The sequence below is a fragment of the Lissotriton helveticus genome, chromosome 1_1, assembly GCF_964261635.1.
Source record: "Lissotriton helveticus chromosome 1_1, aLisHel1.1, whole genome shotgun sequence".
NCBI lineage: Eukaryota > Metazoa > Chordata > Amphibia > Caudata > Salamandridae > Lissotriton > Lissotriton helveticus.
This window is the reverse complement of record NC_136057.1, coordinates 1,704,341,356-1,704,365,039: the sequence shown is the minus strand read 5'-3', so window position 1 is coordinate 1,704,365,039 and position 23,684 is coordinate 1,704,341,356. Positions and strand designations below refer to the sequence as shown.

The 23,684-nt window shown below is 51.7% G+C and overlaps 1 protein-coding gene across 1 annotated transcript in view; it reads left to right on the top strand.

Moving 5' to 3' along the window:
• TNS2 (tensin 2) overlaps positions 1–23,684 on the top strand; it is a 345,025-nt gene that overhangs the window by 108,990 nt on the left and 212,351 nt on the right. The window contains exons 4-5 of the mRNA XM_078689072.1: positions 11,868–11,906; positions 22,524–22,562. Of these exons, the coding sequence (XP_078545198.1) occupies positions 11,868–11,906; positions 22,524–22,562 (78 nt within the window). The remainder of the gene's footprint in view (positions 1–11,867; positions 11,907–22,523; positions 22,563–23,684) is intronic.

Below are 23,684 nucleotides of genomic sequence, written 5' to 3'. Positions count from 1 at the left end.
CAAGTCAAGTTTTATAGTAACTTTTTATCCGTTTGAGCTACAAAATGATTAGTTAAAAATGTAAGATTATGCAGTGGATGATATATTATGTGGCAAATATGGCAGAGCCATAGTTATATACAAAACATTTGCAAACTAGTATATTTTGCCATTCATGTTTGAACTGCTCTTGTGGAAGAAGGGAGGAGAAGTGCTGATGACAGAAACTGCATGGCTCGGAGACAAATGGCTTCTGATTCCACTTTTAAGCGTATTTGGGACATTGTGTGAATGGAAATATATCCCACTTTGTGAATGTATTTAAATGCCAATAACTCATATTAAACCTTAAATAATCAAGTGTATCCATTGGTTGAATTAAATAACACAACAAGCTATAACTGGTCAGTGAAATGCCAAAGAAATACTAAAAATTGGGATGTTTGTCACATTCTGGCCACACCTCTGACTCCGCCCACTGATCCAATCCCTGGGTTATTCCCGCCCTTGGAGTCTCCACCCACAGTTCCCCTACTTTATTTAACCCACTTCGACCACTGCCTGAATGTGGTGTTCGTATGCTTTCAGTATGGCTCCGTGTTAGCTCTGTTCGTGTTCTGTGAATGTGCGCCTGACAGTGAGAACATGCGGGCGGTGCTGTGGTTACATTCCTGGACTTCTTTGAGCAGGAACTTCAAAGTGTGCTGTAAAGCAGTGCATCCATATTGGATAAAGGAAAACATCATTTTGTAAAATGATTCATATTTTAGAATCACATTTGAAGAGATTAATGGGGTTTATTTGTACGTTTCTATTAAAATTAGTGAACATTTAAATTTGCTACCTGTTAGGGTCGGCATGCTGCAGCTCAGACAGTTTTGTGTGAACTAAGAAGACGTAGAGCAGGGTGGCAGCTGAGAGAAGGCTGTGTGTAAGGAGGTTGGATCAGGGTGGCAGCTGAGAGAAGGCTGTGTGTAAGGAGGTTGGGTCTGACTGGCAGCTCAGAGAAGGCTGTGTGTAAGTAGGATGGGTCAGGCTGGCAGCTCTTAGAAGGCTGTGTGAAAGGAGGTTTGGGTCAGGGTGGCAGCTCTTAGAAGGCTGTGTGTAAGGAGGTTGGGTCAGGGTGGCAGATGAGAGAAGGCTGTGTGTAAGGAGGTTGGGTCTGACTGGCAGCTGAGAGAAGGCTGTGTGTAAGGAGGTTGGGTGGGACTGGCAGCTGAGAGAAGGCTGTGTGTAAGGAGGTTGGGTCTGGATGGCAGCTCAGAGAAGGTGGTGTGTAGAGAGGTTGTGTTGAGCTGGCAGCTCAAAGAAGGCTGTGTGTGAGAAGGTTGGGTTCGGGCTGGCAGCTGAGAGATTGTTGTGTGTAGCAAGGTTGGGTCTGGCTGGCAGCTCAGAGAAAGCTGTGTGTAAGGAGGTTGGGTCAGGCTGGCAGCTGAGAGAAGGCTGTGTGTAAGGAGGTTGGGTCAGGCTGGCAGCTGAGAGAAGGCTGTGTGTGAGGAGGTTGGGTTTGGCTGGCAGCTCAGAGAAGGCTGTGTGTAAGGAGGTTTGGTCGGGGTGGCAGCACAGAAAAGGCTGTGTGTAAATAGGATGCAGGGCCGGCGCTAGGCATGGGCAGTGCGGGCAGCTGCCCAGGGTCCCGTAGTCAGCCCTCCAATGTGAGATCATGCACCAATGCGACCAAGTTAGACCACAACATGAAAGGTGCTTACCTGCACGTGCTCCACCTTAGGAGGCCCCCTCCCCTGACCTCACTGCTATGGTGTATGTAGCAAGGGGAACCCGAGGGGAAGGGCCCACACCTCCCCATTCACAGTTGCAAACTCAGGTTTGTCCGGCAATTAGGCCTCCACACCCCCACCCGTGTAGAGGCACAGTGGGATGGCTATTGCCCTGCTGTTTAGCTCCCTGGCAGTATGAAGATAAGCAACCCTCACACCTTCTGCCCTTTATGAGCTGTTGAGAGGTTCTTGAAAGTAGCTGAGAGGGAGGAGCTGCAGCCTCAGGAGCAGCGGCATCTATTCAGATGCAAACAGCTCTGAATAGGTCAAGTCTATGCAATGTAGAGGGGCCTTGCACATTCCCCTTCTGCCAGGGCCCCAAAAATTCTAGAACCAGCCCTGGTAGGATGGGTCAGGCAGCAGCTCAGACAAGGCTGTGTGTAAGGAGGTTGGGTCGGGATGGCAGCTCAGAGACGGCTGTGTGTAGAGAGGTTGTGTTTAGCTGGCAGCTCAGAGAAGGCTGTGTCTAAGGAGGTTGGGTTAGGCTGGCAGCTCAGAGAAGGCTGTGTCTAAGGGGGTTGGGTTAGGCTGGCAGCTCAGAGAAGGCTGTGTCTAAGGGGGTTGGGTCAGGCTGGCAGCTGAGAGATTGTTGTGTGAAGCAAGGTTGGGTCTGGCTGGCAGCTCAAAGAAGGCTGTGTGTAAGGAGGTTGGGTCTGGCTGGCAGCTCAGAGAAGGCTGTGTGTAAGTAGGATGGGTCAGGCTGGCAGCTCTTAGAAGGCTGTGTGTAAGGAGGTTTGGGTCAGGGTGGCAGCTCTTAGAAGGCTGTGTGTAAGGAGGTTGGGTCAGGGTGGCAGCTGAGAGAAGGCTGTGTGTAAGGAGGTTGGGTCTGACTGGCAGCTCAGAGAATGCTGTGCGTAAGGAGGTTGGGTCAGGGTGGCAGATCTTAAAATGCTGTGTGAAAGGAGGTCGTGTTGAGCTGGCAGCTCAGAGAAGGTTGTGTCTAAGGAGATTGGGTCAGGCTGGCAGCTGATAGATTGTTGTGTGTAGCAAGGTTGGGTCTGGCTGGCAGCTCAGAGAAGGCTGTGTAAGGAGGTTGGGTCAGGCTGGCAGCTGAGAGATTGTTGTGTGTAGCAAAGTTGGGTCTGGCTGGCAGCTCAGAGAAGGCTGTGTGTAAGGAGGTTGGGTCAGGCTGGCAGCTCAGAGATGGCTGTGTCTAAGGAGGTTGGGTCTGGCTGGCAGCTGAGAGAAGGCTGTGTGTAAGGAGGTTGGGTCGGGCTGAGAGAAGGCTGAGTGTAAGGAGGTTGGGTGGGACTGGCAGCTGAGAGAAGGCTGTGTGTAAGGAGGTTGGGTGGGACTGGCAGCTGAGAGAAGGCTGAGTGTAAGGAGGTTGGGTCGGGCTGGCAGCTGAGAGAAGGCTGTGTATAAGGAGGTTGGGTGGGACTGGCAGCTGAGAGAAGGCTGTGTGTAAGGAGGTTGGGTGGGACTGGCAGCTGAGAGAAGGCTGTGTGTAAGGAGGTTGGGTGGGACTGGCAGCTGAGAGAAGGCTGTGTGTAAGGAGGTTGGGTCTGGATGGCAGCTCAGAGAAGGTGGTGTGTAGAGAGGTTGTGTTGAGCTGGCAGCTCAAAGAAGGCTGTGTGTGAGAAGGTTGGGTTCGGGCTGGCAGCTGAGAGATTGTTGTGTGTAGCAAGGTTGGGTCTGGCTGGCAGCTCAGAGAAAGCTGTGTGTAAGGAGGTTGGGTCAGGCTGGCAGCTGAGAGAAGGCTGTGTGTAAGGAGGTTGGGTCAGGCTGGCAGCTAGGAGAAGGCTGTGTGTAAGGAGGTTGGGTTTGGCTGGCAGCTCAGAGAAGGCTGTGTGTAAGGAGGTTTGGTCTGGCTGGCAGCTGAGAGAAGGCTGTGTGTAAGGAGGCTGGGTCGGGCTGGCAGCTGAGAGAAGGCTGAGTGTGAGGAGGTTGGGTGGGACTGGCAGCTGAGAGAAGGCTGTGTGTAAGGAGGTTGGGTGGGACTGGCAGCTGAGAGAAGGCTGAGTGTAAGGTGGTTGGGTCGGGCTGCCGGCTGAGAGAAGGCTGTGTGTAAGGAGGTTGGGTGGGACTGGCAGCTGAGAGAAGGCTGTGTGTAAGGAGGTTGGGTGGGATTGGCAGCTGAGAGAAGGCTGTGTGTAAGGAGGTTGGGTAGGACTGGCAGCTGAGAGAAGGCTGTGTGTAAGGAGGTTGGGTCTGGATGGCAGCTCAGAGAAGGTGGTGTGTAGAGAGGTTGTGTTGAGCTGGCAGCTCAAAGAAGGCTGTGTGTGAGAAGGTTGGGTTCGGGCTGGCAGCTGAGAGATTGTTGTGTGTAGCAAGGTTGTGTCTGGCTGGCAGCTCAGAGAAAGCTGTGTGTAAGGAGGTTGGGTCAGGCTGGCAGCTGAGAGAAGGCTGTGTGTAAGGAGGTTGGGTCAGGCTGGCAGCTGAGAGAAGGCTGTGTGTAAGGAGGTTGGGTTTGGCTGGCAGCTCAGAGAAGGCTGTGTGTAAGGAGGTTTGGTCGGGCTGGCAGCACAGAAAAGGCTGTGTGTAAATAGGATGCAGGGCCGGCGCTAGGCATGGGCAGTGCGGGCAGCTGCCCAGGGTCCCGTAGTCAGCCCTCCAATGTGAGATCATGCACCAATGCGACCAAGTTAGACCACAACATGAAAGGTGCTTACCTGCAAGTGCTCCACCTTAGGAGGCCCCCTCCCCTGACCTCACTGCTATGGTGTATGTAGCAAGGGGAACCCGAGGGGAAGGGCCCACACCTCCCCATTCACAGTTGCAAACTCAGGTTTGTCCGGCAATTAGGCCTCCACACCCCCACCCGTGTAGAGGCACAGTGGGATGGCTATTGCCCTGCTGTTTAGCTCCCTGGCAGTATGAAGATAAGCAACCCTCACACCTTCTGCCCTTTATGAGCTGTTGAAAGGTTCTTGAAAGTAGCTTAGAGGGAGGGGCTGCAGCCTCAGGAGCAGCGGCATCTATTCAGATGCAAACAGCTCTGAATAGGTCAAGTCTATGCAATGTAGAGGGGCCTTGCACATTCCCCTTCTGCCAGGGCCCCCAAAATTCTAGAACCAGCCCTGGTAGGATGGGTCAGGCAGCAGCTCAGACAAGGCTGTGTGTAAGGAGGTTGGGTCGGGATGGCAGCTCAGAGAAGGCTGTGTGTAGAGAGGTTGTGTTTAGCTGGCAGCTCAGAGAAGGCTGTGTCTAAGGAGGTTGGGTTAGGCTGGCAGCTCAGAGAAGGCTGTGTCTAAGGAGGTTGGGTCAGGCTGGCAGCTGAGAAATTGTTGTGTGAAGCAAGGTTGGGTCTGGCTGGCAGCTCAAAGAAGGCTGTGTGTAAGGAGGTTGGGTCTGGCTGGCAGCTCAGAGAAGGCTGTGTGTAAGTAGGATGGGTCAGGCTGGCAGCTCTTAGAAGGCTGTGTGTAAGGAGGTTTGGGTCGGGGTGGCAGCTCTTAGAAGGCTGTGTGTAAGGAGGTTGGGTCAGGGTGGCAGCTGAGAGAAGGCTGTGTGTAAGGAGGTTGGGTCTGACTGGCAGCTCAGAGAATGCTGTGCGTAAGGAGGTTGGGTCAGGGTGGCAGATCTTAAAATGCTGTGTGAAAGGAGGTCGTGTTGAGCTGGCAGCTCAGAGAAGGCTGTGTCTAAGGAGATTGGGTCAGGCTGGCAGCTGATAGATTGTTGTGTGTAGCAAGGTTGGGTCTGGCTGGCAGCTCAGAGAAGGCTGTGTAAGGAGGTTGGGTCAGGCTGGCAGCTGAGAGATTGTTGTGTGTAGCAAAGTTGGGTCTAGCTGGCAGCTCAGAGAAGGCTGTGTGTAAGGAGGTTGGGTGGGGCTGAGAGAAGGCTGAGTGTAAGGAGGTTGGGTGGGACTGGCAGCTGAGAGAAGGCTGTGTGTAAGGAGGTTGGGTGGGACTGGCAGCTGAGAGAAGGCTGAGTGTAAGGAGGTTGGGTCGGGCTGGCAGCTGAGAGAAGGCTGTGTGTAAGGAGGTTGGGTGGGACTGGCAGCTGAGAGAAGGCTGTGTGTAAGGAGGTTGGGTGGGACTGGCAGCTGAGAGAAGGCTGTGTGTAAGGAGGTTGGGTCTGGATGGCAGCTCAGAGAAGGTGGTGTGTAGAGAGGTTGTGTTGAGCTGGCAGCTCAAAGAAGGCTGTGTGTGAGAAGGTTGGGTTCGGGCTGGTAGCTGAGAGATTGTTGTGTGTAGCAAGGTTGGGTCTGGCTGGCAGCTCAGAGAAAGCTGTGTGTAAGGAGGTTGGGTCAGGCTGGCAGCTGAGAGAAGGCTGTGTGTAAGGAGGTTGGGTCAGGCTGGCAGCTGGGAGAAGGCTGTGTGTAAGGAGGTTGGGTTTGGCTGGCAGCTCAGAGAAGGCTGTGTGTAAGGAGGTTTGGTCGGGCTGGCAGCACAGAAAAGGCTGTGTGTAAATAGGATGCAGGGCCGGCGCTAGGCATGGGCAGTGCGGGCAGCTGCCCAGGGTCCCGTAGTCAGCCCTCCAATGTGAGATCATGCACCAATGCGACCAAGTTAGACCACAACATGAAAGGTGCTTACCTGCACGTGCTCCACCTTAGGAGGCCCCCTCCCCTGACCTCACTGCTATGGTGTATGTAGCAAGGGGAACCCGAGGGGAAGGGCCCACACCTCCCCATTCACAGTTGCAAACTCAGGTTTGTCCGGCAATTAGGCCTCCACACCCCCACCCGTGTAGAGGCACAGTGGGATGGCTATTGCCCTGCTGTTTAGCTCCCTGGCAGTATGAAGATAAGCAAGCCTCACACCTTCTGCCCTTTATGAGCTGTTGAGAGGTTCTTGAAAGTAGCCGAGAGGGAGGGGCTGCAGCCTCAGGAGCAGCGGCATCTATTCAGATGCAAACAGCTCTGAATAGGTCAAGTCTATGCAATGTAGAGGGGCCTTGCACATTCCCCTTCTGCCAGGGCCCCAAAAATTCTAGAACCGGCCCTGGTAGGATGGGTCAGGCAGCAGCTCAGACAAGGCTGTGTGTAAGGAGGTTGGGTCGGGATGGCAGCTCAGAGACGGCTGTGTGTAGAGAGGTTGTGTTTAGCTGGCAGCTCAGAGAAGGCTGTGTCTAAGGATGTTGGGTTAGGCTGGCAGCTCAGAGAAGGCTGTGTCTAAGGGGGTTGGGTTAGGCTGGCAGCTCAGAGAAGGCTGTGTCTAAGGAGGTTGGGTCAGGCTGGCAGCTGAGAGATTGCTGTGTGTAGCAAGGTTGTGTCTGGCTGGCAGCTCAAAGAAGGCTGTGTGTAAGGAGGTTGGGTCTGGCTGGCAGCTCAGAGAAGGCTGTGTGTAAGTAGGATGGGTCAGGCTGGCAGCTCTTAGAAGGCTGTGTGTAAGGAGGTTTGGGTCGGGGTGGCAGCTCTTAGAAGGCTGTGTGTAAGGAGGTTGGGTCAGGGTGGCAGCTGAGAGAAGGCTGTGTCTAAGGAGGTTGGGTTAGGCTGGCAGCTCAGAGAAGGCTGTGTCTAAGGAGGTTGGGTCAGGCTGGCAGCTGAGAGATTGCTGTGTGTAGCAAGGTTGTGTCTGGCTGGCAGCTCAAAGAAGGCTGTGTGTAAGGAGGTTGGGTCTGGCTGGCAGCTCAGAGAAGGCTGTGTGTAAGGAGGTTGGGTCAGGCTGGCAGCTGAGAGAAGGCTGTGTGTAAGGAGGTTGGGTCAGGCTGGCAGCTGAGAGAAGGCTGTGTGTAAGGAGGTTGGGTGGGACTGGCAGCTGAGAGAAGGCTGTGTGTAAGGAGGTTGGGTCAGGCTAGCAGCTGAGAGAAGGCTGTGTGTAAGGAGGTTGAGTCAGGCTGGCAGCTGAGAGATTGTTGTGTGTAGCAAGGTTGTGTCTGGCTGGCAGCTCAAAGAAGGCTGTGTGTAAGGAGGTTGGGTCTGGCTGGCAGCTCAGAGAAGGCTGTGTGTAAGGAGGTTGGGTCAGGCTGGCAGCTGAGAGAAGGCTGTGTGTAAGGAGGTTGGGTCAGGCTGGCAGCTGAGAGAAGGCTGTGTCTAAGGAGGTTGGGTCTGGCTGGCAGCTGAGAGAAGGCTGTGTGTAAGGAGGTTGGGTGGGACTGGCAGCTGAGAGAAGGCTGTGTGTAAGGAGGGTGGGTGGGACTGGCAGCTGAGAGAAAGCTGTGTGTAAGGAGGTTGGGTCAGGATAGCAGCTGAGAGAAGGCTGTGTGTAAGGAGGTTGGGTCAGGCTAGCAGCTGAGAGAAGGCTGTGTGTAAGGAGGTTGGGTATGGGTGCCAGCTCAGAGAAGGGTGTGTGTAAGTAGCATGGGTCTGGGTGGCAGCTCAGAGAAGGCTGTGTGTAAGTAGGATGGGTCAGGCTGGCAGCTCAGAGAAGGCTGTGTGTAAGGAGGTTGAGTCAGGCTGGCAGCTGAGAGATTGTTGTGTGTAGCAAGGTTGTGTCTGGCTGGCAGCTCAAAGAAGGCTGTGTGTAAGGAGGTTGGGTCAGGCTGGCAGCTCAGAGAAGGCTGTGTGTAAGGAGGTTGGGTCTGGCTGGCAGCTCAGAGAAGGCTGTGTGTAAGGAGGTTGGGTCAGGCTGGCAGTTCAGAGAAGGCTGTGTGTAAGGAGGTTGGGTCTGGCTGGCAGCTCAGAGAAGGCTGTGTGTAAGGAGGTTGGGTCAGGCTGGCAGCTCAGAGAAGGCTGTGTCTAAGGGGGTTGGGTCAGGCTGGCAGCTCTTAGAAGGCTGTGTGAAAGGAGGTTTGGGTCAGGGTGGCAGCTGAGAGAAGGCTGTGTGTAAGGAGGTTGGGTCAGGCTGGCAGCTGAGAGAAGGCTGTGTGTAAGGAGGTTGGATGGGACTGGCAGCTGAGAGAAGGCTGTGTGTAAGGAGGGTGGGTGGGACTGGCAGCTGAGAGAAAGCTGTGTGTAAGGAGGTTGGGTCAGGATAGCAGCTGAGAGAAGGCTGTGTGTAAGGAGGTTGGGTATGGGTGCCAGCTCAGAGAAGGGTGTGTGTAAGTAGCATGGGTCTGGGTGGCAGCTCAGAGAAGGCTGTGTGTAAGTAGGATGGGTCAGGCTGGCAGCTCAGAGAAGGCTGTGTGTAAGGAGGTTGGGTCAGGCTGGCAGCTCAGAGAAGGCTGTGTCTAAGGGGGTTGGGTCAGGCTGGCAGCTCTTAGAAGGCTGTGTGAAAGGAGGTTTGGGTCAGGGTGGCAGCTGAGAGAAGGCTGTGTGTAAGGAGGTTGGGTCAGGCTGGCAGCTGAGAGAAGGCTGTGTGTAAGGAGGTTGGATGGGACTGGCAGCTGAGAGAAGGCTGTGTGTAAGGAGGGTGGGTGGGACTGGCAGCTGAGAGAAAGCTGTGTGTAAGGAGGTTGGGTCAGGATAGCAGCTGAGAGAAGGCTGTGTGTAAGGAGGTTGGGTCAGGCTAGCAGCTGAGAGAAGGCTGTGTGTAAGGAGGTTGGGTATGGGTGCCAGCTCAGAGAAGGGTGTGTGTAAGTAGCATGGGTCTGGGTGGCAGCTCAGAGAAGGCTGTGTGTAAGTAGGATGGGTCAGGCTGGCAGCTCAGAGAAGGCTGTGTGTAAGGAGGTTGGGTCTGGGTGGCAGCTCAGAGAAGGCTGTGTGTAAGTAGGATGGGTCAGGCTGGCAGCTCAGAGAAGGCTGCGTGTAAGGAGGGGGAAACAGCCATTACAAGGCAGTCATTACAACACAACTGCCTTTACATTGCATGCCATTACAACGCTGCCATTACAACACATTTCACTACAACACATTCTATTACAATGCATGTCACTACAACGCATGCCATTACAACGCATTATTAGGTAAGTAATGGGGAATAGTACCTTTTATCCCTACACTACCCAACACTTACCCTACTGTTGCACTCATTGGAGTGAGAATATTAATTTGTGCCCCTACACTATCCAACACTTACCCTACTGTTGCCCTAAAAGTAGTATGGTTGCAATGGTATCCGTTGTAATGAAATGCGTTGTAAATGTAGTTTCTAAAAATGTGTTGTGATGGCATGTGTTGTAAAATCATGCGTTATAATGGATGTTGCGATGTAAAAACTGTGTTGTAAAGGCATGTGTTATAAATGTTGCGTTGTAATGTGTCCTATTCATAAGGAGGTTGGGTCAGGCTGGCAGATGAGAGAAGGCTGTGTGTAGTGCGTTAGGTTCAGGCTGGCAGCTCAGAAATGGCTGTGTGTAAGGAGGTTGGACCCAGCAGTGCCCCCCACCTGGAGGATGTGACTGGGGGCACCAACGTCTCCCACATCACACAGATACTCATTGGCCTGTGGCTGAGTTAGGCCCCTTAAAGAATTGGGGGACCCCCCTCGGAGGCTTAACCCCCCCCCCCCCCTCCGCTCTGTAGGGGGCCTGTATTGCACCTCTGGCTGTGTGGGGCTGGCCACTCAGACAGCTGTGTAGAACTGGCTGCCAGCAGAAAGTGTAATGAGTTGGGGCGAGGGGGTGGCGACGAAGGTTGGCAACGCAGAGAGGGCCGTGTCTCCGGAGGGGGGAGAGGGGGCTGGCAGCGCAGAGAGTTCAGACATCGCCGTAGGCTGACTCGGCCTTTTTTTGCTCTCTCAAGTCGAAGAGTGGGGGCATCGAGGGCGTCTTGGAAGATTTAGGGGGTGGAGAAATGCCCCAGCGGTTAAGCTGTCTCCCGCGAAACCAGGCCAACGGAGTTTAAATTCCTGCTTCTCCCCTTACTATACATCTATGTTATGTGATCCTAGTCAAAAGGAAACCTTCCAGCGCCTTAGTTCCTGCATGTGCCAAAAGTGGTAGCACTTATTAAAACAAACGCTAAAACATCCACATTAAACGATAAATAAAAGTGACTTTTAAATGGGTGGATATCTCCCCATCTCTCTTGCCCCTCTGTGAGCTCGGCAGTGCCTAAAAGTGTTATTGTTGGCACTCTTCACACGTGTTATGAGATTCTGCTGTAGCCTTAAAGTGCAGCGCGTAGCAAACCTTGCTGTCAGCGAATTTCCTGTGTTGCGCAGTGCTTTGCTGCCGCCCTGGAACATTCCGCTCCTGACCCCCAGCCCCGGCTCCTACACGATGAGTTATTTAAATGTTCTAGAGATTGGCCACAGTGTACGTCCGCTCCCAACTGCTGCTTGAACTCAGGCACGTGGTGGTACGGTCGACGGATTTGCCCAGGATCACGCAGGGTGGCAGGTAGATGACACAGATTGCAACTCGGGCTCCTGTGTTCGTGTATATCTGTTTGTCTATGTACATTGCTGCACCCTTGCTGTGTTGGGAATTTCCTCGCGTGCCCGAGGCTCCCTGACGTTGTGCCCCATCTCAGGGCGTTAAAAGTGCCCACGTCCCGGGGGAGAGACCCTACCCTCCTATCGGGCGTCGACCGGGCCTGGTGGAGGTGAGCGAGGGAGACGGTGTCAGGCCCAGTGAATGGGTCACTGTGTCCAAACTCTGACTGGAAACACTGCCCCGTTGATGGCGCGCTATATATAGCGCCTCCGCGTCATGTTCCGCCGCCCAGAGCCCGGGGCGGGACGCGGAGAGCCGACCCGAGGCATGAATCGGGACTGTGTGCTCCGGAGCCCTGCGTAGGCCAAGAACAACAGCCCTGCGCCCCTTGAAGGCGGGAGCCAGTGGCACCGGCGGGAGAGGCCCCTGCCCGCCCAGGAGAGACAGAGGGGCACAGCTCAAGCACGAGGAGCCGCGGCTGGCAGTGACTCTGTTGAAACCGGTTCATGTGTTGGGACTCTCGAGGGGTAGCTGCTTACCTATAGGCTGTTGGTGGCTTTTGGTGTGGCGTTAAACGCCCCTCGCCTGCCCCGGACACACCAGAGGGGTACATGCTCTTGGATTGCACGTTAAGTGGTAACTGCACGAGGAACTTCTCTGTAGGGGCTTTTTGCAAGCTTGGTTTTGTTTTGCGGACAGAAGGGCCCTTGCACTGTGAACCCCACGCTATCTGGACAAGAAGCCTCTGCTTTTGGGACAGTGCACGCTGCCTCTTGTTTGCTGCTCGCTGGAGTGAGTAGCCTGCTCTGGAACTGGTTTTACACTTCTTCTTCTCCAGAAACACAACTTGCTAAAGTTATTTTCCATCTGGTGGGTTGGGAAGACTTCTAGGTAATTTCCACCTGCCCATGGACCTTTTGCATGCTCTCAGCTGTTTCTTCTACCTGAAAAAGACACCACAGAGTGCCGCCATTTTGCATGAAGACAGCCATTGCTTCCAGTCTAATGACCCATGACCTCTTCTCGTTGCAGGAGGCCTCTGGGTGCCTGCCTCCGCCATCGGCAGAGCTGGTAAGTGATTGTTTTTTTTTTTGTCTATGATGCACTGGGTAGTTGGCTGGTTTTAGAGGTGTTTTGTGGGTGTGGGGGTATAGATAGTAATGGTAATGTGCATGCTCTGAGGTCTAGCTCCTCTTGCCCACCACTACCTCTTTCTAGACACTAGGTGGCTCTTGGTTGCCGTAGGCTACTTTTACCAACTTTTTACTATTCCAAAATATGGTTTGTGTCTGCTATTGTTTTCTACTGGAAGTCTGAGTCTGATATGGCAGTTGATAAATATATTCTAAAAAGTAAAATAGGAGACCTAATTGTGAAGAAAAAGCTGCAACCTTTGAAATGGCGACTGGGCTTGTCATTTTACGCCACATGACAGCAAGAAGCTTTATATATTCAGATATTCCGTTCAAGCACGCTCTCTTTGCTTGACTCAGAGAGAGAGAAGTATTTTAAGGCATGGGAAAATGCCCAGAAACCACCTCCATCTTCCAAGTGTCCCCCCGAAAGGTGATCTTTATTTAACCGGTGTCTACTTTTTCTATTTTTCTGTCTAAACCTCTTTCATTCTCTCTGCCTATCTTTATCGTTCTACCCAGTGTCATATTAAGAATTTTCTGTCCCCACGCAAGACATATTTCAACTGATTTGGAGTGACCCTGTTAACGAAAGTTTCATATTTCAGTCCAGTATCAATATTCAGTACTATTTAAGCATTATGTGAGCATGAATTAGTGGAACATGGGTAGTACAATTCAATGTTGATCTGAACAGAGGCCCCAAAATAAGTCTTGCCGGGGCTTCCACACCTTTAAGATGATGCTGCTCTCAGGGATTTGAAAATATTATTTTGTTGCTGTCAGAACTTTTCCTGCTAAGGAACGCTGGAAGCATTTACATCTTCACAATGTTAGCTGTGTGAATAAGCAAACAGAGGGTTGCTCTGTTACTTTAGCTGCAGTCTTTCAAGAAATGTACAACCTGACCTGTCTTGTGGGGTGCTGGAGAAGTCCAATATGCAATTAATAAAGTACTAAGGAAAAGTTCTGGAAGACATTTTTTTTGTGCTGTGAAGTTTCAGAAGGGTAATTGCAAACACAACAGTGATGGACAGAATGTGGATCAATGTCACACATTCACCCCAGTCCAAAGATCTGGGCCCAAATCCATCGTTTTTCCTCTCCACACCACCCTGGGTTAGACAATGGCGATATGCAAATCAGCGCTGACCCTGTGCCCCATGGGAACAGTCCAGTCCGAACTACAAAAGCCATGTCCTTCACAGAACGGAAACAAGCATCCGAGGACCGGCCCGGTTTCGAGGTAACACCTCTCATCAGCCCGGCTAGCTTGACTCCAGTGGTGTGGAGTGCCTGGGACTCACGTCTGAGCATCCCCAGTACACTTAGGGCCAGATGTAGGTAGGCTTTTACCGGGTGGTAACGGCCGAATTCGGCCGTTACCACCCGGTAAAAGCAATTTGACATGTAGGTCCCTGTAATTTACAGACTCGGTAAATTTACCGGTAGGTAAATTTACCCAGTATGTAAAATACCGAGTCGGTATCATTACTGATTCCGGACAATTGGTATGTAGGTGGGACTCTTCTGAGTCCCACAAGCAGTACCACATCGGTATTTTACCATCAAATACTACTTGATGGTGAAATACCGTTTCTGGTGTGCATGCACATGTGTGCATGCACACCTATGCCATATGACAGGCAGACCTGCCCTTAGGGCAGGTATGCCTGCCACATGGCACCCGAGCCTCTTTTGGGGGTGCCAGAGGGTGTCAAAGTGACACCCCCTGCACCCTTGTGACAGTCGGTATTTTCCGATGTGGTAAATACCGACCGGTATATGCCCAATCAATCCTATGGGCTTCAAAGCCCATAGGAATGCATGGGCATTAACTGGTCGGTATTTACCACATCGGAAATTACCGACTGTTTCCGATTCGGTAATTGCACATCTGCAATTACCTACATCTCGGTATTTTTATTTTCCGACCTCTTAAATACCGAGTCGGTGTGACTCGGTATTTAAGAGGTCGGTAAATAAAAATTACCTACATCTGGCCCTTAGAGCGGTAATTGCAAACACAACAGTGATGGACAGAATGTGGATCAATGTCACACATTCACCCCAGTCCAAAGATCTGGGCCCAAATCCATCGTTTTTCCACTCCACACCACCCTGGGTTAAACAATGGCGATATGCAAATCAGCGCTGACCCTGTGCCCCATGGGAACAGTCCAGTCCGAACTACAAAAGCCATGTCCTTCACAGAACGGAAACAAGCATCCGAGGACCGGCCCGGTTTCGAGGTAACACCTCTCATCAGCCCGGCTAGCTTGACTCCAGTGGTGTGGAGTGCCTGGGACTCACGTCTGAGCATCCCCAGTACACTTAGAGCGGTAATTGCAAACACAACAGTGATGGACAGAATGTGGATGAATGTCACACATTCACCCCAGTCCAAAGATCTGGGCCCAAATCCATTGTTTTTCCACTCCACACCACCCTGGGTTAGACAATGGCGATATGCAAATCAGCGCTGACCCTGTGCCCCATGGGAACAGTCCAGTCCGAACTACAAAAGCCATGTCCTTCACAGAACGGAAACAAGCATCCGAGGACCGGCCCGGTTTCGAGGTAACACCTCTCATCAGCCCGGCTAGCTTGACTCCAGTGGTGTGGAGTGCCTGGGACTCACGTCTGAGCATCCCCAGTACACTTAGAGCGGTAATTGCAAACACAACAGTGATGGACAGAATGTGGATCAATGTCACACATTCCCCCCAGTCCAAAGATCTGGGCCCAAATCCATCGTTTTTCCACTCCACACCACCCTGGGTTAGACAATGGCGATATGCAAATCAGCGCTGACCCTGTGCCCCATGGGAACAGTCCAGTCCGAACTACAAAAGCCATGTCCTTCACAGAACGGAAACAAGCATCCGAGGACCGGCCCGGTTTCGAGGTAACACCTCTCATCAGCCCGGCTAGCTTGACTCCAGTGGTGTGGAGTGACTGGGACTCACGTCTGAGCATCCCCAGTACACTTAGAGCGGTAATTGCAAACACAACAGTGATGGACAGAATGTGGATCAATGTCACACATTCACCCCAGTCCAAAGATCTGGGCCCAAATCCATCGTTTTTCCACTCCACACCACCCTGGGTTAGACAATGGCGATATGCAAATCAGCGCTGACCCTGTGCCCCATGGGAACAGTCCAGTCCGAACTACAAAAGCCATGTCCTTCACAGAACGGAAACAAGCATCCGAGGACCGGCCCGGTTTCGAGGTAACACCTCTCATCAGCCCGGCTAGCTTGTCTCCAGTGGTGTGGAGTGCCTGGGACTCACGTCTGAGCATCCCCAGTACACTTAGAGCGGTAATTGCAAACACAACAGTGATGGACAGAATGTGGATCAATGTCACACATTCACCCCAGTCCAAAGATCTGGGCCCAAATCCATCGTTTTTCCACTCCACACCACCGTGGGTTAGACAATGGCGATATGCAAATCAGCGCTGACCCTGTGCCCCATGGGAACAGTCCAGTCCGAACTACAAAAGCCATGTCCTTCACAGAACGGAAACAAGCATCCGAGGACCGGCCCGGTTTCGAGGTAACACCTCTCATCAGCCCGGCTAGCTTGACTCCAGTGGTGTGGAGTGCCTGGGACTCACGTCTGAGCATCCCCAGTACACTTAGAGCGGTAATTGCAAACACAACAGTGATGGACAGAATGTGGATCAATGTCACACATTCACCCCAGTCCAAAGATCTGGGCCCAAATCCATCGTTTTTCCACTCCACACCACCCTGGGTTAGACAATGGCGATATGCAAATCAGCGCTGACCCTGTGCCCCATGGGAACAGTCCAGTCCGAACTACAAAAGCCATGTCCTTCACAGAACGGAAACAAGCATCCGAGGACCGGCCCGGTTTCGAGGTAACACCTCTCATCAGCCCGGCTAGCTTGACTCCAGTGGTGTGGAGTGCCTGGGACTCACGTCTGAGCATCCCCAGTACACTTAGAGCGGTAATTGCAAACACAACAGTGATGGACAGAATGTGGATCAATGTCACACATTCACCCCAGTCCAAAGATCTGGGCCCAAATCCATCGTTTTTCCACTCCACACCACCCTGGGTTAGACAATGGCGATATGCAAATCAGCGCTGACCCTGTGCCCCATGGGAACAGTCCAGTCCGAACTACAAAAGCCATGTCCTTCACAGAACGGAAACAAGCATCCGAGGACCGGCCCGGTTTCGAGGTAACACCTCTCATCAGCCCGGCTAGCTTGACTCCAGTGGTGTGGAGTGCCTGGGACTCACGTCTGAGCATCCCCAGTACACTTAGAGCGGTAATTGCAAACACAACAGTGATGGACAGAATGTGGATCAATGTCACACATTCACCCCAGTCCAAAGATCTGGGCCCAAATCCATCGTTTTTCCACTCCACACCACCCTGGGTTAGACAATGGCGATATGACGTGAGTCCCAGGCACTCCACACCACTGGAATCAAGCTAGCCGGGCTGAAGAGAGGTGTTACCTCGAAACCGGGCCGGTCCTCGGATGCTTGTTTCCGTTCTGGGAAGGACATGGCTTTTGTAGTTCGGACTGGACTGTTCCCATGGGGCACAGGGTCAGCGCTGATTTGCATATCGCCATTGTCTAACCCAGGGTGGTGTGGAGTGGAAAAACGATGGATTTGGGCCCAGATCTTTGGACTGGGGTGAATGTGTGACATTGATCCACATTCTGTCCATCATTGTTGTGTTTGCAGTGAAGTTTCAGAAAGCACATTGCACTGCTGGTTAATGTAGGTTCCAACATACATCATGAAGGTGGCTCTTTGGTGTACATCCTCTCTGACTGGGCTGGTTGCCTAGGAACACAGACTTGTGATGCATTTCCTGGTGGGGCGGGCCAGATGGCAGACTGGCTTATTTTGATGGCCTACTTGTATCCTTCATATAAGATCTCCCTCCAACTTCAAGCCCCCCACAACGGGATGAGGTGAGATTGCAGAGAGGCATGGTGGCGTATAGAAAACCCAGTACAAAGGGGGTGAGTATAGCTGACCTCATTTTGGACGTGAGTCGTGGCACTATGTCCATGAGAAGCAGACAAAAGAGAACAGTAGTGAACCGCGGGCTGTAATTCCTAGTAGGATAAGGCTGGGTGAACAGGCTTGTTGAACTATGGATGGTTTGGACTCAGACTACATTACTTCTTGCCTTAGGGAGAGAAGATACAGAAGAAATTCCCTCTTTAAGTAACATTGCAATAGTGCGCCTTGTCACTCCCAGTTACTGATGGAAGGGAGATAGGTTAGCACTAAGAAGTACAATATGGATCCTGGATAGGACGAGGAGGAAGAAGTGTTGCAGATCTCAATAGCTATCTTACCGTCTCTAATGAAAGAGGCAGTAGATTCCCACCAAGTTTGGAGACACCAGGACCTACCGGAGCCAAGCAGCACCAATACCCGGGGTACCGGACACCCTTCTACCTGCACCAAGACAAAAAGTCCATTCCGGACTCCAACTGTCCAGGAAGCAAGCGCCTGTTGACGGACATTGAGACCCTTGAGACCCACTTTGTGAGTGGCCCAGCTGTCCCGGATTAGTCCCTGCAACCTGCCTGCCCCTGTCTGCGAAGACATCTTGATGCATGCCACCCGGCTGACCTATCTGCTCTGCGCCCGGGCTGGGTACCGATGAACCAGCTGTGCTCCCCGAGGCCCTTGCAACCAGTGGGTCCCCTCGGACTTACCTATAAGTCTCCTTGTGCAGTGTGTTTTCTGGTGGCCCCTTCTTTGTAGCACACAGCTACCAACGATCTGAGTCCCCTGCTCCCGACCGACTGCAGGATGCTCCAGAGAATTCGCTGTTGGAACATTGAGCCTGGCCTTGCTATTTTCCTAAATCCCTTAGGTGAACGTCAAATCCAACTGTATAATTTTATATGCATTTTTCTATTTTCTCCCATTGGCTTCAATAGTGCGTAATTGCGCACAAAAGTGACTTTTTTTGCGAACTTGAAAAATTCATATCTCAAAAAGTATTTACTGAACGAAGTCCTTGGTCTGAACAATTATTACAAAATCGGTGCTAGTTTTGTTAATTGGTCCCAGATTTCTTCTTGAGTGTGTGCATCATTTATTGCCTCTGTGACTTAGCACTACACTCTGATAAGCCCAACTGTGCACCCATCCTACCACAAATACAGAGTTAGTATTATCTACTTTTGCCTCTGTATACCAATCTGGGGCTCACTGGACTCTCTGCACAGTGTACTTCATTTTAGTTCACAATATAGAGAGCCAGCTTCCTACAGAGAGCATCAGGAAAAAGACCAAGAAGGGAGCACAGGAGGAAAATATGGTTCAGCATCCCATCTGTGTGACCTTCTAGACAAATTAGAGGGGTCTTGGGTTTCAAAGACAAACCTCGGATGTACGTTGTTACAACGCATGCTTTTAGCACGCATGCTGTAACAACGCGGTTTTTATAAAGCATTCTTTTACAACGCCTAACAGAAAGGGGTGTTGGATCGTGAATATTTTAATTTACTATTCCAACACCAGTCCCCGTTGACACTAGGGAAGGTGTTGGATAGTAAATTAAAAGTATTCCCTATCCTTGAGCGCCCCCCCCAGAATCATGCGTTGTAATAGAATGCGATTTAAAGACCACGTTGTAATAGCACTGCGTGCTAAAAGTTGCGTCGTAAACGACGTTCCCCCAAACCTCAGCAGGAATAGGGTTTTTACTCTGAATAGAGCGTAACTCAGGTGGAGAATTTATAGCTACATGACATTGTTAAACAAACTGTATTAAACGAATAGAAGGACATAGAAAAACGTCCATTCCAAGCTTCTTTAACAAAATATATTCTCTTCAAGACTTTCATGCGGATTTTCCACAAACCCCGAAAGTGAACACTATCCTAGCATCCATGACATCAACATCAAACCTAGCCTCAGGAGACTCTACATTAGCTCAGTTCGTCTCTTATTTACTTTTGATGGTTTCTGAGCCACAGCTTATTCGGCAGGAGCAGCAATAACTGGTCGCCGGATTTTCTGGATGAAGTCATGGAAATTGGATGCTGCACTGAGATCCCCTATTCACAAACTACAATTTACAGGCCCCAAACCATTTGTTTCTGAATTGGACAGAAAGGTTCAAAAGGCTGTAGAGGGGAAAAAGATGTAAAAAACTTTCAAATTGGTCGCCTCAAAGAAATCTTCCTTGGCAAAACAGCAGCCCCAAAAACCAAAGGGCAACCATCCCATTTTGTGGTGAGCCTGTGGTCCGGGGAGGGCTGCGTTTGTCAACAAGACCTGATCAGGTACTTCCCAAGAGCAAGGACACCCTCAGAAATGACTGTGCCGGAGTGGGAGCGAATTTAAGATTGTCCTCTACTCTGTTTCTATTATCGAAACCAGACGGCAGATATCACCCTGTCCTAGATCTCAAAGCCCTAAACAAGATAGTGTTTGTTGAAACATTTTGGATGGTTAAACTACAAACAATCATCCCTTTGATAGCAGAAGGCAATTTCCTAATGACTCTGGACTTAAAGGATGCCTACTTCCATGTGCCAATTCATGTGGAGAGTCAGAAGTTTCTACGCTTTGCCGTAGAGGACCAACGCATACAGTGCCAAGCTCTTCCTTTTGGATTGGCAACATCACCCTGATCTTTCACAAAGGGGCTGGCCCTTGCTGTTGCATAACTACAGTCAGATGAAGGTACAGTCTTTTCATATTTTGACAAATGGTTGTTGTCTGCTTCTTCTTTCCTTAAGGCTCAGGAAGAGGTGGAGGCGGTAACCAGAGTATTACACTGTTGGGAGGATTCATCATCAGCTTCAAGAAGTCACATCTTCAACCTGCACCGACAAAGACTTTTATAGGGCCCAATGTTCAAAACTGTGTTGGGTTGTGTCTTTCTGCTTCAGACCAGAACAACTGCACTCAAAAAGAGCCTTTCTTTCCTCTTGGAAAAGCCATGAATGACAGCCAGGCAGTGGTTGAAAGTACCGGGGCTGATGGCAGTGGCTACAGCTGTAGTACCATGAACACGTTTCGATCTAAAACCTCTTTTGAACCATCTCCTTCAACACTGATCTCCCGAGTTCACGGGTATTTGAACACCCAGTTGCGGTTTACCCCTTGGATTCAACAAGGCTCACTTGGCTGGTTGCATGATCTTAACCTGTTGAAAGGGGTTCAGAACGGTTCATCTCACTCCTCCAATACAGTTGACCACAGATCGTCTAAACTTCAGGTCAGACACCCTCAGCCAGAATCTCCCACCTTTGGTAATCTAGCATTTGACAGGCCGGGAATTCAGCAGTCTTAGTACAGTTCGGGACATGGATACATCTGTTTTCCTCGCAAGAAAACGCAAACACAGAGGCATGGTGTGCACAGGCCTGGGCAGTGGATGCTCTGTCAGTAGTCTGTCCCAAAGGGGTTCTATATAGATTTCCCCCGACTCCCATCCTCCCGAAAGTTCTTCAGAAGATTCGGAAGAAGAGGACATCAGTGATTGTGATAGACCTTTCTGGCCAAGACGCCCTTGGTTTTCATTTCTAAATTAATTGTGAAAAGGGGTAGAGCTGTCCCTATTACATCTCCCTCTCCTGCCACCAATCCACCTTTGACACCTCATGTTCACTTGTCTCCTTCCTGTGGTCCTAAAGGACTCATCATGCTCTTTGGCTCTGGTAGTTTCATCCCTCCTGCGGCCCTGAGACCTCCTTACCATTCCATGCTCCAAATAGGCTTTTCTCTCACCCCTGCGGCCTTAAGAGCCTTGCAGTGGTCTCCTGCGGCTCTAAAATCCCATTCTCCTTCTCCTCCAGCTCTGAGATACCCTTGTGCTCCGCTCCTGAGATCTCTTGCCTCAAACCTGGGTTCCTATTTTCTCCTCCTCTGGTACCAAGAGCCTTCCTCGGACCTAAGAGCCTCCTCGTACCCTCTTGCGGTCCCTGGAGAAGGGATGCCTGTGAAGCTGCCAGGCGTCCGGCTCCAGCTGCTGACCCCATCCTACTTGGCATTGTGCCAAACACGGGTTCTCAGAAGTAGGCCTGAGGCAGTCTGTGCTGGTTTCACCAAGGGTTCTCGGGAGGACACTCCCTGGACTGCTGGTGCTGGCCTACCTTTGTTGATTGGGGTCTGGCCAGCCTCTGGTAGTTTTGTGTGTTCTGTGAAGTGACACCCTGTTCTTTTAGGGTTCCACTGGACCACTGGACAGTGGGCTGTCGTAGTTGGCTAGTGTGTTACCCAAGGCTTTCTGTGTTTTTCTCTGTCTCTTGTTTTTGGGATGTTGTTGGGATCTTAGACTCCGAGATGTCAATGTTCTCTCTCTGGTTTCCTGAATCAGAGCCTAGGACGCTCTGGTTGTAGGAGCTCAGATCCTGAGACTTTCTTTTGCTCTCTCATTTAAGGCCACCAGAACCTACTGAGAAGTTTGTTTTCCTCTGGTCTTCTAGGCATTATATGGATAAATTAAGAATACAAAAAATTCGTTTTCAAACAAGGCAAGTTAGAAAAATAGAGGTAAAAAAGCAGCAAATAAGTATGTCTATGAAAAACACAAGTATGTAAAGATTAAAAATCCATATTTGTATCACTTAATTTATAAATTGCACGTAGACATTCATTAATTCTTAACCTAAAACATTACTCTTTCTCCCTACTTAAGCATGAACGTTTATTCCACAATGTTGTTTGTCATCTTGTTGCAAGATACCCCCTAATCTCCTGCACCTGGTTTTTCCCTTATATTTTTATTGCATCACTCTTCCACCATTGCTTACATCTTCCATTACTCTAACTTTGACTCCATTAATAACACAAACGCTTATTCAAGCCCTAACTGTAACAGCTTCCTTTACACCATTCCTTACTCTAAAAGTCAACTCTTAGAATAAACCTTTACCCTAACCCTAACTATAAACCTTTCACGCTGTCAACCTTAATCTGTAACCTAGCCCCTAAACATTATCTAAATCTAACCCCAAACGTCTCCTTGTACCGTACCCCTATTCTTGTGTCCTCTGTTCCTCTTCCTGACCTTCACAAGGCCTCATCCTCAGATGCACATGTTTCTAGCTGGTTCTCAGGAAGAGGCGCCCTGTGAGGTTCGTGTTTCTCGAGGTTCTCTGGTTCTTGAAGAGACAAACCCTGGGGTGTCACCACTGCTCTCCGTGGCTGCAGGCCATCACACCTTAACACCTCTGTGTTTCTCTCTGGTTCTCATAGTCCAGCTTTGAGACGATTCTGTTCTTTGGAGGCCTCAGTGTCTCAGACCATGAGAAGTTTCTGCTCTTCTCACCAGTATCCAGGGTTGTCAGACCTGAGGTGTTTTTGGTTGCTTTCACTGGTCTTAGGGAACTCAGACCTTGAGATGTTCCCGTTACCCTCACTGGTTTTCAGGAGAACAGCCCCGGAGGCTCTTCTGCCCTATTTCTGCTACCCTTTCTGTTTCCGGGTGATGTGGGGCTGTTAGTTTTTTGTGGCTCTATATCTTCCATTCTTCACAACGTGATCATGATCTCTGTGTTTTTTTCTCTGTCCTCTGCAGCGGCGGCGGACGGCACCAGCGCGCCACATACAGTTAACGGTAAGTACAACTGCGCCCCCAAAGCAGGTGGTGGGGGGAGTAGTGTTAGGAGTTAACGTCATCTGCCTCTTTCATGTCATACATAGAGCTCCTGCCCATAATGCGCATAGACAACAGTGCTACCTCTTCCTCTCAAGGCAGAGCTCCCGCCCCCCTCAGCCACAAGCAGAGCTCCCGCCCCATCAGCCACAAGCAGAGCTCCCGCCTCCATCAGCTGCAGGCAGAGCTCCCGCCCCATCAGCCACAGGCAGAGGGTTCCCGCCCCCATCAGCCACAGGCAGAGCTCCCGCCCCCATCAGCCACAAGCAGAACTCTCGCCCCCATCAGCCGCAGGCAGAGCTCCCGCCCCCTCAGCCACAAGCAGAGCTCCCGCCCCCTCAGCCACAAGCAGAGCTCCCGTCCCCTCAGCCACAGGCAGAGCTCCCGCCCCATCAGCCTCAGGCAGAGCTCCCGCCCCATCAGCCACAAGCAGAGCTCCCGCCCCCATCAGCCGCAGGCAGAGCTCCCGCCCCATTAGCCACAGGCAGAGAGTTCCCGCCCCCATCAGCCGCAGGCAGAGCTCCTGCCCCCATCAGCCGCAGACAGAGCTCCCGCCCCCTCAGCCACAAGCAGAGCTCCCGCCCCCATCAGCCGCAGGCAGAGCTCCCGCCCCCTCAGCCATAGTCACAGCTCCTCCCTCCTCAGCCACAGGCAGAGCTCCCGCCCCGTCAGCGGCAGGAGAGCTTCTGCCCCCTCACAGGCAGAGTTTCTGCCCCCTCAGCCATACGCAGAGTTCCCGCCCCTCATTCACAGGCAGAGCTCCCGTCCCCCAGCCACAGTTGCTGTTTCGTTCAACCACAGGCAGAGCTCCTGCCCCCTCACTCACAGGCAGGGTTTCTGCCACCTCAGGCGCAGGCAGAGCTCCCGCTCCCGCTCCCCAGCCACAGTTCCTGTTTCGTTCAGCCACAGGCTGCAGAGCTCCTCTGAAGTTCCCTTCCTCTCTGGGCGGGTCACTTATGCTGCGGGATTGAAATGCCTGGACTCTACGGGCCTCTCCCGGGCACGGGTCCAGCCGAAGGGAGTGTGGTCAGCGGTCTTGACAGGGTCAGCGCTGGGAGGAAAGAGGAAGGACGGGGGCGGCAG